General features: G+C 41.9%; 1 protein-coding gene across 3 annotated transcripts in view; it reads right to left on the bottom strand.

Moving 5' to 3' along the window:
* Window positions 1-6697: 6697 nt before the first annotated feature.
* The window catches only part of FHL5 (four and a half LIM domains 5), a 30385-nt gene continuing 22981 nt past the window's right edge, over window positions 6698-14101 (bottom strand). For 2 of the 3 annotated variants that reach the window (XR_014174577.1, XR_014174578.1), the window contains exons 5-7: window positions 11326-11512; window positions 9061-9691; window positions 8982-9024 (exon numbers count right to left, since the gene is read on the bottom strand). Coding sequence is in view for 1 of the 3 variants with exons in the window: in XM_081943745.1 (XP_081799871.1) it covers window positions 9540-9691; window positions 11326-11512 (339 nt within the window). In the remaining 2 variants the exon portion in view is untranslated. Of the gene's footprint in view, window positions 6992-8981; window positions 9025-9060; window positions 9692-11325; window positions 11513-14101 lie in introns of those variants that run through there. The other variant, XM_081943745.1, reaches the window with a different exon arrangement.

Here is a 14101-nt window from a genome sequence, read left to right as displayed (position 1 = left end):
TCTTTTGGGTGGAGGGAATCCCTAGAACCAGGTTGCCCAGCACCCTGAAGAGGTCCGCGTGGGCCTCTGGCAGCTGCAAAGTGTGGTACTAGGGGCAGAAGTCCCTGAACCCAGGGGGCAATGCAGCTCCAGCAGTTTCCCCCCTTCCTCCACCCAGTTCAATCGCCTTTCACTCGGAGGCTCTGCCAGCGGGGCACCTTCCATTTCACCTCCCAAGAGAAGCTCAGGAGAGACGTGCAAATGGCCGCAACTCGAGGCTCCCGAGGAGGACGCTGGACACTGGAGGGGTGGCAGGGTCGCCCCCTGCTGCTCCTTCTGCTGCTTCCGGTAATGCAGGCTTCTTGGAGAGCATTAAGTTGCAGGCACAGTGGCGTACCGATTCCAGCAGCTGTGTTTTCCCTTGAATTTTGCTGTCCCGGCAACCCAAAGGGAACATTCTCCCAGTGGTGTCTCAGGCCTCCCACCCTTAGCCGGGAGGCACCAAATGCACTCAGCCATCCTCACTCCCCCCCGGCTTAGGGTGGGAGTGCCTGAGATGCCGCTGGGAGAATGTTGCCTTCGGGTTGCCAGGAGAGCAAATTTCAAGGAAAAATGCAGCTGCTAGAATCGGTGCACCACCTAAAGTTCTCTGGTCCGACTGCACCCGAGCTTTTCTGAGCACAGGGAAATGGACGGCCTCCCCATGCAAGTCCTTTGCTAGCAGCCAGGTTCTAGGATGCCTGCTGCCACCAAAGGACCTCCCCGGAGTTGCTTTTCTGAGCACGGGGAGACGGACAGTAATTTGCGCAGTGCAGCCGGTGCTTAGGAGGTCCTAGGAGACCGACAGTGCTGCGTAAGTTCCTGCTGCCATCCCCACCCCGTGCCGGTGCTTTCTGGCGGCCAGGCATCTTAGGCAAATCCGGGGGCCCTGCAAAGGCCTTGCGCGGTCCCCAAACTTGTCAAAGATGCCATCTGTGCCGCGTAAGCTCCCACCGCTGTCCCCATCCCCGTGCTTGCTGATGGCAATGTGGCCCTGCGCTATAAGCAAGCCCGGGATCCTTACAAGGCCGCAAAAGGTTACCTGACTCACTTATACTGCAGGGCCACGGCAGGCTGCTCCAGATGGCCTGCCCGCCCTGCCCCGTACTTAGTTGCAGCTTACTTACCTCCTTGGAGTTGGCAGGCAGCAATAGAGAGCCAAGCAGGAAAAAAGGTAAGTGGGTTTAGATATGCAGGACAATTGGTGAGCCAGCCAATCAACGAGCGGTTGGCAGTGTTAGGATAGTGCAGACTGGCGGGGTGAGTGAGCAATGGAATGGCTTTCGGATGGGCAGGGGCGGGTGAGCGGCCTCCAGACAAGCGGGGGTGAGTGAGCGAGTGACAAGGCCAGGGCAGGCGTTCTGGAACTTACTTCTGGGTCCACCGGTGGAACGTCTTCTAACCGGTTTGGTAGATTTGACGAACAGGTTCTACCGAACTGATGCGAACCGGTAGGAACCCACCTCTGACACACAACCAATAAACCTAGAAGCAATGATTTAGCAAATAAACATGTCTGATTGCACTTACCTGCCTTTTTGTAGTGGTAGCTAGTGTGCCCTGCCTCCTTTTTTAAATGCTGTCATCTTACCCAAATTGTCAAATACTCATAAGGAGTAAGTTGAAAGGAAAATCTTATGGCATTTCATAGTTCTATTTTCAGAAAGCAGGTTTCATAAAACCATTTTTTATCTTTGATAAGTTAGTTAAAGCTTTAATTCTCAACTGTCTGTTTCTTAATGCCATCTATTGTATTTGACACAATGCCATTTTCACAGGTAGTTAGGCTGAAAACTGATTTTATGGTCCAAAGAATTGTATTACTATCTTAAAGGTTTTGAATTTTATTTCAGTCAATGAATCAGTTAGCCAATTAGTTAACTACATCACGTCGGGGTCTGGATGGGGGACAACAGACTCAAGCTCAACCCCTCCAAGACTGAGTGGCTATGGCTACCGGCACCCCGGTTCAGCCAGTTGATACCGTCACTGGCCATAGGGGGCGAGCAATTGCCCCCTGTGGAACGGGCGCGCAATTTGGGCGTCCTCCTAGATGCCCGGCTGTCAATGGATGACCATGTGGCAGCCGTGGCAAGGGGGGCGTTCTACCAGGTTCGCCTGGTGCGCCAATTGCGCCCCCTACTGGACCGGGATGCCCTACGCACGGTCACTCATGCACTGGTGACGTCTCGGCTGGACTACTGCAATGCCCTCTACATGGGGCTTCCCTTGGGACGCACCCGAAGACTGCAGCTAGTCCAGAACGCAGCCGTGCGGGCCATTATGGGGAGTACTAGGTACTCCCATGTAACACCGCTCCTGCGCGAGCTGCACTGGCTGCCTGTGGTCTTTCGGGTGCATTTCAAGGTGTTAATTACCATCTTTAAAGCTCTCCATGGCACAGGACCTAGCTACTTGCGGGATCGCATCCTACCACATACTTCCCTGCGACCAATTCGCTCTCACAGGGAGGGACTCCTCCTGGTGCCGTCCACTAAGCAATGCCAACGGGCGGCGCCTAGGAGTAGAGCCTTCTCTGTGATGGGCCCAACCCTCTGGAATGACCTCCCCCCCGATATCAGAACCACCACCGACTTCCGCTCCTTTCGACAAAAACTGAAGACTCACCTGTTCCGTTTAGCCCGGCCTGGCCCATTCATAAGTCTTTCTTACCTCCTGGCAGATATTTTTTAATTGGGTATTTATAGGGGTTATTTTTTAACACTGTTTTTTAATTACTTTACTTTAGGTACAGTTTTCTACAACCTCCTCTTTTAAGTAACTAGTATTTAACTATGTTTATATTATTCCTATGTATTTATGTTTTTAATCTGACTGTACACCGCCCCGAGTCCCTTTTGGGAGAGGGGGCGGTATAAAAGCTTGAATAAAGTAAAGTAAGTAAGAGTCATTTACTGTATTTATAAAGTCCCATGCACATTAATCTGTTTATTTTTATTGCTACTATACACTCTTTTTGTATCTGAGGAATATCCTATCAGCAGAAATAATCCTGTAATTTTTAATGATAATGTAAAAAGGAATATACTGAATTTTAAAAACAAAATGCTGGCACAGAAATTCTGTTTGCAGCATTTTGTACCAACATCCAAAGAAAAAGATAAAGGTTTCCTGTGCCAATTCATGTCCAATTCTAGGGGGCAGTGTTCATTCCTGTTTCTTAGCTAAGGGAGCTGGTGTTGTCCAAATATATTTCTATGACCATGTGGTCAGCATGACTTTATGCCAAGACAGACAAACCACTGTTACCTTCCCATTGAAGTGGTACCCATTTATGTATTCGCATTTGTGTGCTTTTGAACTGCTAGGTGGGCACGAGCCAGGCAAATAATGGGAGCTCACCCCATCGCATGGGTCTTGGGTCTTGAACCTGGGTTATTAGCTTTCCAACTAAAAGGCTCAGTGTTTTTAACCTCTGAGTCATCACCTACCCCCCCCCAAATCAAACACTTTTAATTCCTTTTACTGTTGTATGAAATATTCCAATACAAAATAGTGTGTGATCACTTCCTAAGTATTTGATAATATGCATAAACATATTATACTAAAATGATGGCAGAACTAGAAATAAGTTGTATCTCTTCTTTTTCTTGATTCATAGTTTCTTGACTCAGGACCAAGGACAGTTCCAAACGAATTAGGATACTGTACAGTATAATAATACATCTATAAAAAAATCCCTTCATTAAAAAAAAGTATGCTTTGACGTCCACTGCATTGTATGATTTTCCAGTCATAAAAAAAAACACCTTTTCACTATATGTTATTCTTTTTTGGTCAGTTTTGACTCTCATGATCCAATGCAGGTACTTTGCTGACAGTCAATTTGGCATAGAGATTAACATGTTGATCTGGAAACCAGGATATTGTGGAACTATTTCCTTCTTTCTATTTGAACTGAAGTTTTCATCATCCTTGACTAGCATGACCAATGTCATCAGTTTAAAAAATAGTGCTGATTTTTTTCCATAGATGGCCACAAGTAGAAACTGATGATCTAACCGACCTTAGGTTTTGATGCAACCACAGTCATTTTGTTTCTATTGCTAATTGGTAATTCCACTCCATTGAGATGATTTGTAGGGAATATAGAATGTAATAAACATCACATGTAACTCTTGACTTCAGACAATGTTCTGCAGAGAGACTGCAGATGCATAGCTTAACCAAGAGCTGATTCTTTCTATGGAACTGGGAACCTTGTATTTTCTGGAATTCTTATAATTTAAGAAAAAGGAATCTTGTCCCTGTACACATGCAAGCTCACCGTAGCTCTTTGGTGATGTATGGGGAGATTGAGTGAGACTTCTCAAATAAACCAATGTCAACTATGCTTACGATGTCACTATCTCATGGAATTGAAGTTGGTAGTAACATTGTAGGAAGAACAGATGAGATTTGGGCAGCAGCTCCACTTTGAATAGCTGCAGTCATTGTTGAAACAGGGATCAAATCAGTTACTAGTTTAAGGGTTTTGTGTATCAGTTTCCATGGTACCTGTCCATGGAGCATAAACAATATATGAATCATGACAGATGCTCTTCAAAGCATGAGATAAATGGCTCAATGTCGAGCCACACTGATTGCAAATGTTTAATAATGTCATTGGGCCAGGCCCAAAGTTGGCAACGATCAATATTAGCATAGATGGAAGCAACAGTGCCAATTTATTTCTTCTGTGAATTCTACTGTTTCATTGTTTCTTTTTCCTACCATTTTTTTACTGATGTAAAACAGAAGGGATCATTAGGGGCTGCCATAGAGAGGAAGGGGTCAAGCTATTTTCCAAAGCACCAGTAGGCCAGACAAGGAATAATAGATGGAAACTGATCAAGGAGAGATTCAACATAGAAATAAGGACAAATTTTCTGACAGTGAGAGCAATCAATCAATGTAACAGCATGCCTTCGTAAGTTGTGGGAGCTTCATCATTGGAGGCTTTCAGGAAGAGATTGGACTGCCATTTGTCAGAAATGGTGTAGGGTCTCCTGCTTGGGCGGGATGTTGGACTAGATGACCTACAAGGTCTCTTCCAACTCTGTTAATCTAATTTTATGCCTATTAGTGGTCCTGAAAGCAACATTCCATTCCACTTGGTAGGTTTAAGCATCTTTGTTCAATTTGCATACAACAATCCATTTGTTTGGGATGGTTTTTATTACTGTTGCAGAGTACTAGCCATACAAGAGAATACTCTTCTTGGTGTTCCTCATTCAAAGTCACTTTGACAAAAATTGACAGCTACTATATGTTCTTATTTGCAATTTCTCCTGCCTGCAACAATGCAATCCACACTAAAATAAGTTGGGTATTTGTGGGGGGTCTGTAACCTTGAAAGAAGACTGTGAGGGAGCATTCCTTCTCATAAAAGGAGCCAGAGATGGCAGAGAAAATACAGCTTAGGGGAAGGGATCAGTAGCAACCTCCCACTCTGTGTATAGGAAGCATTAATTCAACAGGGTTCGATAAGGTTCAGTTACTAATACAAGTCATTGTGAACATCAATAATGACGCGCTCATTAAAAATAAATAGGAATGAAATAAATAAGGTGGAACCACAGCCTGGTTTGTGAAATAACTCAAAGGAGATTTTGGCTGCTTGGTATCTCCTGATAATTTATGGAAGGAGAGAAAGGAAAAACAGATTTCCTCACTTTTGTCTCTAATTTTACTCTTAATTTCTTGGATATTTTTCTTCCTTTTAGTAAACTTTGGAAAATCATTATTTCCAATGATTTTCTGCACAAAGGAATCACTTGACTGCTGCATAATGGGTAATTCGATTTCATTTCCTAGTTGTTGAGCAGAGTGCATGGTATAAAAATGCCTCTGGCCACACAACCAGAGAAAGAATAAAATCATGGTCAAGGGAAGAAATCAGCTAAGTAAAGTGTCTGTAATGTTTTCTGGAAAGGCATGTTTAAATCGCAGCAATTATGGGCTTATGTATATAACCTATTGTTATCTTTAACAATAAAGAATGAAAAGGCATTATTAAAAACATTTGAGATTCCTTTAAAGAAAAATCTCTTTGGATAGATTTTCCCCAAATTATTTTACTTTTAAATTTTATTGTTCAAGAAATGAACCATATTTGACACACAATTACGTTTATATCAGAAAGGACTAAATCTCAGACAGAGGAAGATCTCCTATGAATCCACAGATTAAACAGCTAGGAAGCATCTGGTAGATAACACATTTTTGTCTCAGTACTTGGAGTATCTGCAGCATCTGCAGACAGCAGTGATTAACGGAGCAAAATCTGCAGGGACTCCTATAGCTTTACTTAAGCTTGAATTTAGTTCAAAATTTGCTTTGGAAAATTACGCATAAACTTTTAGAAGCTGACAGTTCTGATTCAGGATGTAGAACCAGTTTTATGATAATACCTATATACTTTTATTTTCTAGAAAGGGTTGAGTTTTTTAAAACTTAGGTTCTAAGGAAAGTTTCCATAAATCCTATATTTGAATTAAACACTACATTTTTTTTCAGTGTTTCCACATAGGCCTATTCGTTAAAAGAAACTTTAGCTAAAAAGGATACAAAGCAACCAACTCGATTGGCTCTAATTTTTACTTTATGATCTTGCATTGTAAGCCATCTGGCGGGTCCTGATACATCCAATTCTTATAAACGATGGCACACAAGTTCTTCTATCCGTGATTTTTATTTTTAGCGTTCACAACCTAGTTCTATTTTTTGCTAACTAAAGGGTTGTTAAGAAGGGGAAATTGTGGGAGGACAGAAGAGCAGGCAGCTGGAGAAGGTAAGCAGAGGTTGTACAAAGCGGTGGGGGGGGGGCAGGTGATGCATACAGGAGTAGGTGTGATGCTATTTTGAGTAAAATGAAATATGTACTTCATATAGTTAATAAAAAATGGAGCAGAACTATTTTGATGACACTGCTTGCTGTCTTCTGCATCCCCTTGTGTTCAGGAAAGGAGATCTAAAATAACCAGAAAAGAAAGCATGGCAGCTTAATGGGCGAAACTGGCATTGTCAATAAAAATACAATTGTGTAAAATGAAATACCAGCACTTGAATTATTATTTCTTTGCTCCCTTCCCTTTGGAAAACAACCATTAGTTCTGAAACAAGCAGTACTTTGCCTTCTTTTCAATACCATTGGTGGATCCAATAAAATCGGATCCATTCCCATTAGGTCTGCAAGTTTTCCTTGGTAAGAATCTTGCTGAGAAGTTGGTGGGCTTAGAGTTGTAGAAGACTGGAAAGGAGCCGACTATCTGGACCATTTTAAATTGTGTTTCAGGTTGAGTGATAGTACCGTGAGAGCATTAATCACACTGATTGATTATCTTTGCAAGGTTCAAAGTGGAAGAAGTGCATTCATTCTGGCCCTTTTGATCTCCCAGTGTCTTTCTGGTTTTTCTGATCATGGTATCCTTATGGACCAGATTAAGGCGTTGGGACAGTATGGGAGGAGACCTTTAGTGATCCTCTTCTCTTCTTCAATTCTGGCTTCAGTCACTGGTGTGGGTAAGGTCCTACTCTAGACACTCTGCAAAGCAGGATGACTCAGAGCTCAGCTTTTTCCCTATTCCTATTTAACATATATATAAAACCATTGGGTGATGTTATTCATAAGAATGTGTTTAAATATCATCACTATATGAAACCCAGCTATATATCTCTATCCTGAACTAAACAAGCAATACCATCAAAAACTTTTTCCTGTGTCTGAATGCTGTAAGAATCTGGATCCCAACCTGAACAAGACTGAGTGGCTGTAGTTTTAGAAACTACCCTGGATCTGATGACTCTTCATTTTTAACTCTGGATGGCAGTACTTAGAGTTACTTAGAGAGAACTCATTGCAATTTGGAGTACTCACAGCTCCTGCTTGAGAAGCAGAAGGTAACTGTAACCAGGAGGGGATCTGCCCCAATCTATATTATACATCAATTGTGCCCATTCCTGAAATTGGGAGGCTCTGCTCCTGGTCATTCATGCCTTAGTCATATCCTGATTGAGCTATTGTGATAATACTCTTTCTCTGCTTCTAAAGGGCCCAAGCTACTCATAACAAAACAGTTAAAATAAAGACAACCAGGAATAATTTGTTCTGGATTTCGATTATGTGAATAAACTCTAGAATTTAAGAACTTGCCATGCACATGCAGCAGGCTAACTATCACAGCAGAATTTACACATTCAGGAATGATATCCATTGTTTTTCTTCATGTAAGTGTTTTTCCTCCTTCTTTCATCAAGTTAATTCACGTTAGACAAATCTATTAGAAGAAAAAAATGATGTATACTAAATGCAATTGCCTTTCTATAACCAACTAAGCTAAAGCCAATCAAACAATGTTATGTTTATGCTTCAGTGGTGGGATTCATTTTTTTTTACTACTGGTTCGGTGGGCGTGGCTTGGTGGGCATGGCGTGGCTTGGTAGGCGTGGCTTGGTGGACGTGGCAGGGGAAGGATACTGCAAAATTCCCATTTCCTCCCGATCAGCTGGGACTTGGAAGGCAGAGAATAGATGGGGGTGGGGCCTGTCAGAGGTGGTACTACTCAAAATTTCCACTACCGGTTCTCCAGAACAGGTCAGAACCTGCTAAATACCACCTCTAATATGCTTCAATATATGCTACTTCTGCACTGTACAATTTTTCCCCAGGAGAAGTGACCTCATTGGCTGTTGAATGAGATGCTACAGCTGCTTATCCAACCATATTAATTGATTTAAGGTGGTTGCCCTTCAGTCATGTATTTAATAATTTTCTTTTTCAGTTTCCCTAAAAATTGCAATTTGGTGAAAACTTTGGAAGAGAGTCTGGGAAGTCACCTTCACAACCTTTGAGGAACTACACATAGTCTAAGAACCTCAGATTTTGTTCCTTAGGAAAATAGCAATTTTAGTTCTGAGCATATATTGGGAAGTGTGGTGTATTTTGGGGGGGGATAAATTATATATTTTTACGGATAGTTATGGGATGTAATTTAAGAATGATACCTTTGGTGGCAGCAGAATATAATCCTTTGCCTCTACCTTTGGTGGCAGCAGAATATAATCCTTTGCCTCATTTTAGTTTTTCTAAATTAAGCAAGATGACAAAAATAAACCATCGAATCTTACCTGCCTGCTAGGATATTCTTTTATAGGTATGTGCTACACAATGAAAAAATATTGTACTGTTGAAGAGGTTTAAGGTGCTCCCCCCCCCCAGCAACGCAGTTCTTGCATAAACTTATTTCACTAAGAATTTCAGCACGATCGTGTACAGACTCAGATTCCTAACAGCAGAGTGCACTCTACTACAAGAAAAACACACAGACCACAAACTTTTTCTGGCTCTTGTATGTTCGGAATGATTTCTTTTAAACAAGGGTCCTGTTATGGAAAGTAGCTATATTGGATGTAGTTGTACACGATGATTCTTGTTAGATGCTTTTCTGACTAGTGCGCAATGATGTGCATGGCTAAAATAATGCAGGGGAAGGGATGAGCAACCTTGAAGAGCTCCTGAGTCATATAGAAGACCCACAATTGCCACAGAGGACTTTATCTTGCTGGGTGAGGAAGCCCGTTCCCACCAGGGAGCAGGCGCATTGGCTGCACTTGAAGCAGTCGCTGTGCCATTGGCGCTCCTCAAAGGAGATGAACTTGCCTCCTCCAAGAGCTAAAAAGAGAAAGTAAAAGTTGAAATGTTGGGATTGCATGCAGCTTTCGGCAGATTTTGCTTACACTCTAATAAGCAGAGTTCTTTCTTCTGAAAAGTCTGAGTTAAAAATCTGAGAGAAGCGATATATAGCTAAGACAAATGACTAGTCTAGAGTTTTGTTTCTTTGTTCTGTTGTTTTGGTTTTCTGGCTTGCAAACCAGAGGTGGGTTCCTACCAGTTTGGACCTGTTCAGCTGAGTAGGTAGTAACTCGGCCGGACACACGCCCAAACTGGTTCTATTTTTGCTTCTGCGCATGTGCAGAACAATTTTTTTACTTCTGCACATGAGCACACCGCGTGCAACAAGTGTGCGCATGAAGCATGTCCCTGAGCAAACGGGCAGTAAAAGAAGCTGGAACCCACCCCTGTTGCAAACATATGATCCAACTATGATCTCTATGTTCTCAAATGCCTGGCTATTTCATTTTTCTCTTGAGGGGCACAGATTCTGAAAAAGGAATGATTTTAGGCATTTTGCCATAAACTCCCCACATTCACAGGCAAAAGCTATCTCAGCAACGGATCCTGCCCCCCCCCCCCCCAATGCACTGACATGGTAAATGGCTGAAACTGGTTAATTGAAGAACAGCTCAGCCCAGCCCAGCCTCTCCCTCCCCCTCCAATACAAAAAAACAGCAATATTTTTTTTCTTTCCCCAATTCTGCTCTTCCTCCAGCGAGCAATTCAGTCAAATGTGCTCGTCCCTTTGCACTCCAAATTCTAACCTGTTGTTAATTAAACCTGCAATGTTGTGATGTCAGATACAATGAAAAGATTAAAATTATGTTTTCTAACAGAAAAGAAAATATTAAATATATAAGTACGGTATATATCCAAAAGCGAGATATAAAGGGGAGGAAAATATAGTTAGGATAGATTAGCAAAGGTAAGGGAATAAGAAATGATATCAAATTATATTTGGGTTTGCGGAAATACCATCCCAAGGAAACATAAACTGAGATCTGAAAGAGACACCTACAATAATAGAAAAGAAAGAGAGAGAGGAGGAGAGAATGAAAGGAAGATGGGGGAAAGAAGAAAGAGGTAAGGAGAGGAGGATGGAAGGGAGAGGAAGAGAAGGAGAGAGGTTAGGAAGGGGAAGAGTAGGAGTAGGAGAAAGGTAAGGGAAGAAGGAAGGGGAAGGAGAGGAAGAAGGAAGGAAGAGAAGGGAGGGAGGTAGAAAAGAAAGGGAAAATAAGGTGGTGTTACAACAGGAGGAAGGGATGGTAAATAAAGCAACCCAAACTGTAAATTATAGCCTACTAAATGAAATAATAAATGTATAACAATGATAAATGTAAAGAAGAATAACAATTATATGAATGTGTACTTAAAATGGTATGTAAGAGAATAATAAATAAAAAAATCTGGAAAAAAATTTATGTTTTCTACTGCCACCACATATCACTTCCTCTCTAGCCTGAATATAATTTAATCTTATTCACGATGGAAAATTGTGACACTGCTATCTGATCGCATATGCTTTCATGATGTAAGGAATGCAAATGCCAGCTGTGCCTAGAACAAGCTTATTTGTCCCAGGACTGTCAAAATTGAAGATACTTATAAGTAAGAAGATTGTGAACAGTCACCAGTAATGGGTTCGGTGCAGGCCACACACTTCTTTACAAAATGTCCTCTGAAGCACTCCAGGCAGTAAGGATGTTCATCTTTGGACATGAATTGATGTTCTGCAAGTTGCTTCTTACATCCAGTACATAGAAAACATTCCTTATGCCATGGCTGATCATGATAAGTCACCCCACCATTGGTGACCGTCTAGTATATGAGAAAATATAATTAGTGCAAAATGATGGATTAACATATGGTTGTACCCAAATTAGTTTAGTTTAGTTTAGTTTAGTTTATTAAATTTATAAACTGCCCCCTCTCCCCGAAGGGACTCGGGGCGGTGTACAGACAATAAATATACAATAGAACAACAAGGCAAAACACAAAACCCAGACAAACCAACTTAAACACACAGTCCGTACAATAACCAAACTAACGATAATTAAAATAGTTCCAATTAAAACCAATTAAAAACCCCAAAATTAAAAAATTTAAAATGCCATCCAGGAAGGTCAGGATTAGATTATACTATATTTCTGATTACAATTACAATTGTGCCAGGCCAGCTAATTTGAACAAGTGGGTCTTGAGTTTCTTACGGAAGGAGCGGAGGTCAACGGTAGTTCTAATATCAGGGGGGAGGTCATTCCAGAGGGTTGGGCCCATCACAGAGAAGGCCCTACTCCTGGGCACCGCCCGCCCGCATTGCTTAGCGGATGGTACCCGGAGGAGTCCCTCTCTGTGAGAGCGGATTGGCCGCAGGGATGTGTTGGGTAGGATGTGATCCTGCAGATAACTAGGTCCTGAGCCATGGAGCGCTTTAAAGATGACAATCAACACCTTGAAACGCACCCGAAAAGCCACAGGCAGCCATTAAATACCATGTTTCCCTGAAAACATGACTTACTATATTTTTCGGAGTATAAGACGCACCAAGATTTTGAAGAGGCAAATTTTTAAAAAAATTCTGCACTCTGCAGATCTCTCAAAAATGACCTGTTTTTCTGCAAAAATGGGCCTGTTTTTTGTCAAAAAAAGGGCATGCATAGCCTTTAGGAGCCTTGTAGAGTGCTCCTGTGGACTGCGGGGGGGGGGGGGGGAAACCAGCAAAAAAATGGCCCATTTTTCGCTCATTTTTGCCCTCCCCAGCTCCCAGGATCACTTTGGAAGTCTCCTAAAGACTATGCATGGCCATTTTTGCAAAGGGGGTGGGGTTTCTGAAGGCCAAAAATGCTGTATTCCATGTATAAGATGCACCCAGATTTCACCACCTTTTTTGAGGGAAAAATGTGTGTCTTATACTCTAAAAAATAAGGTACTCAAAAAATAACTCCTAGCTTGATTTTTACAAGTGCACCCAAAATAAGCCCTACTTAAGACCTTGTCCACTCCAGGGTGCATGGGTAAAAATTAAGCTAGGGTGGGAATGGGGATGGTGGAACTGCCCTACTATTTACCTTCAGATAGTTGCAGCTAGGCCTTGCACACTTCAACCCATTTCTTCTGCAGTCAGCAAGGCTTTCCTGAAGGCCTCTGCAGCCATTATTGGCCACAGAAGTCTTTAGGAAAGCCTTGCTGGCTGCAGAAGAAATGGGCCGAGGTGTGTGAGGCCTGGCTGCAACTATCTGAAGCTGAAGAAGTTTCTGAAGGCTTCTGACAGCTAAAAGGAGGCTGGACACACACACACACACACACACACACACACACACACACACACACAAGTGAGGTGAGTCAGTGGATAATATTTTCCCCTCCCTAAAAATAAGACCTGGGGCATTTTTTTGTGGCAAAAAAAATATAAGTCCGGATCTTATTTTCAGGAAAACATGGGTAGCTATTACGTCTGTTTGATTAAATTTCAAAAAGAGATAATGAGAATATTGAGGAAAGCTCTATAAGCAGTCCTTATTCAGTGACCACCTTATTTAGAAACCATTTATAGATACAAACAGAATTGAAAATGTAACTTTGCAACCATATCTTGCATTTATGACTTTGCAGGTTTGTAAAACAAAGAAAAGCTGAAGTAAGCTTAAGGTCAATAAGGACAATTGTGGGTTCACTTAGCAACTGCTTTGGTTAACAACTATGTTGCCAGTTGTTGACAAGTGCTTATTGGTGTCGCTAAATGAGAACTATATGTATCAGAGTGTCTGAAGAACTAAGCTTTTTTCAATTAATTTCTCCCTTTTCCTTCTCTTTAGGGCAGTGCTGAGGAAGCAACGATGCTCCAGATGTTGATAAATTATACTGTAGGCGTAGCAGCTTCAACCAGCATAAGGCATTGTGAGAGATCTAGCAGCAGTTCAACAAGATCAGGGGAGTCTCAGGTTCTCCTTTACTGCTTAAGTGAGATGGATACTTTATCATGAGGAATATCCTATGTCTTTCATAGCACTGTTAGTAGATTTGGATGCTGAAGCCCATGCTACTTTAGCTCATATCTAATTATTTGAAAACATTTGGAATATATCTAAAGAGGCATGATACCCAACATACAAATCAAAATAATAATAAGTATTTGGAACTTCTGCATAAAGTGACAAACTCTTATATAGTTATTCACATGGCACAGATGCAACAATGGCTGGTAATTTAATCCACACCTCTATTTTTTTTTATTAAAAGGATTTAGGAGGAAGCCTTGATAGACAAAGCAATGATGGGAGGCCCAGCTCATCACATCCAACTCGCCAAAGACAACTCACTGGGACAATTGTGGGTTCACTTAGCAACTGCTTTGGTTAACAAATGTTGCCAGTTGTTGACAAGTGCTAATTGGTATTGCTAAATGAG

Source organism: Natrix helvetica (assembly GCF_964273705.1).
Source record: "Natrix helvetica genome assembly, chromosome: 2".
Lineage (NCBI taxonomy): Eukaryota > Metazoa > Chordata > Lepidosauria > Squamata > Natricidae > Natrix > Natrix helvetica.
This window is presented reverse-complemented; position numbering and strand designations above follow the sequence as displayed.